Raw genomic sequence first — 1,111 nt, forward strand, 5'->3', positions numbered from 1 at the left:
GAACCATGGACACTGATTTCATCCAAGTTCTACAGGGAGTGAACAAAGAAAAATAAATAAACAAAAGAAAGAAAAGAAAAACAGCCCTTTGTAGTAAAGGGCATGCTGGGAAGGCGAGAGCCAGAGCTGCCTCCCCAGAACATGCTGGGAGGAGGGGCACCAGAGCCACCTCTCTAGAGCATGCTGGGAGGAGGGGCACTAGAGCCGCCTCCCCAGAGCATGCTGGGAGACGGACACCAGTACATCTCCAAGGACTGCACTTCCCCCCGACTCCCACCCCATTCCCTCACCCACCCCCAACCCGGAGACTAGAGGAAAGTCTGTCCAAAAATGACTGTGGAATAGGGAATGCCATAGTTCTCTGCAGGTCCCCCACACTATGGGGGATTAAGTCAGCAAGTAGGGAAAACAGTCAAGACGAGGAGATGGAAAAACAGAGAGGCAGGAGAGAAACAGGGGGCTGACAAAGATGGAGGGGCCATTGTGTTGCCGGAGAACGAGGGGAGAGTGGAGCCGAGCGCTGTGTAGCTGCTAGCCGGAGGCATTGATGTACAGCTGGCTTTTAAGGATGTAGTCGATGACCGGCTGGGACAGGTAATCCACAACATGGCCGTCCCCATGCTGCAGGGCCAGCCTGCACAAGAAGAGATGACAATCAGACGGACGTCCACACCCAAAGCAAGCCAGGAGGACTGACATGCCCCATGTCTCCCCAACACCCCATTTCTAGCCTTTTCTCAGGTTGAGTAAATGGTTCTGTATTAGGAAAAACCCTCTTGCCTCCACAACTCCTTCCCCACCTTGGTGACATCATTCATTGTGGTTCTGCCACTTCCTAGGCAAGAGGCCTTGGGAAAGTTATTTAAGCCCTTCTGTTGTTCAGCTTTTTTCCTCTAAAATGAGGGTAATATCTGGGCCCCTCTCATTTAGCTATTCAAAGGATTAAATGAGTCATTATGCAAAGCACTTAGAAGAGCACCAGACACACAGCGGGCATCTAATGTATTTGCTATTCTCTTTTCTCAAATAAATTGTATTGTGTATGTTTAAGTCATACAATCTGATGTTGTAAGACACACATATATTATCATCATATAATATAGTATAATAT

The 1,111-nt window shown here is 48.6% G+C and overlaps 1 protein-coding gene across 2 annotated transcripts in view; it reads right to left on the reverse strand.

Annotated features, from left to right (window-relative positions):
• Nucleotides 1–214: 214 nt before the first annotated feature.
• The window catches only part of NMNAT2 (nicotinamide nucleotide adenylyltransferase 2), a 172,015-nt gene continuing 171,118 nt past the window's right edge, over nt 215–1,111 (reverse strand). For both annotated transcript variants that reach the window (XM_011927259.1, XM_011927260.1), the window contains exon 11: nt 215–634. In XM_011927259.1, the coding sequence (XP_011782649.1) occupies nt 532–634 (103 nt within the window). In that variant the 3' untranslated portion in view covers nt 215–531. The remainder of the gene's footprint in view (nt 635–1,111) is intronic.

Source organism: Colobus angolensis, unplaced genomic scaffold, assembly GCF_000951035.1.
Source record: "Colobus angolensis palliatus isolate OR3802 unplaced genomic scaffold, Cang.pa_1.0 Scaffold702, whole genome shotgun sequence".
NCBI lineage: Eukaryota > Metazoa > Chordata > Mammalia > Primates > Cercopithecidae > Colobus > Colobus angolensis.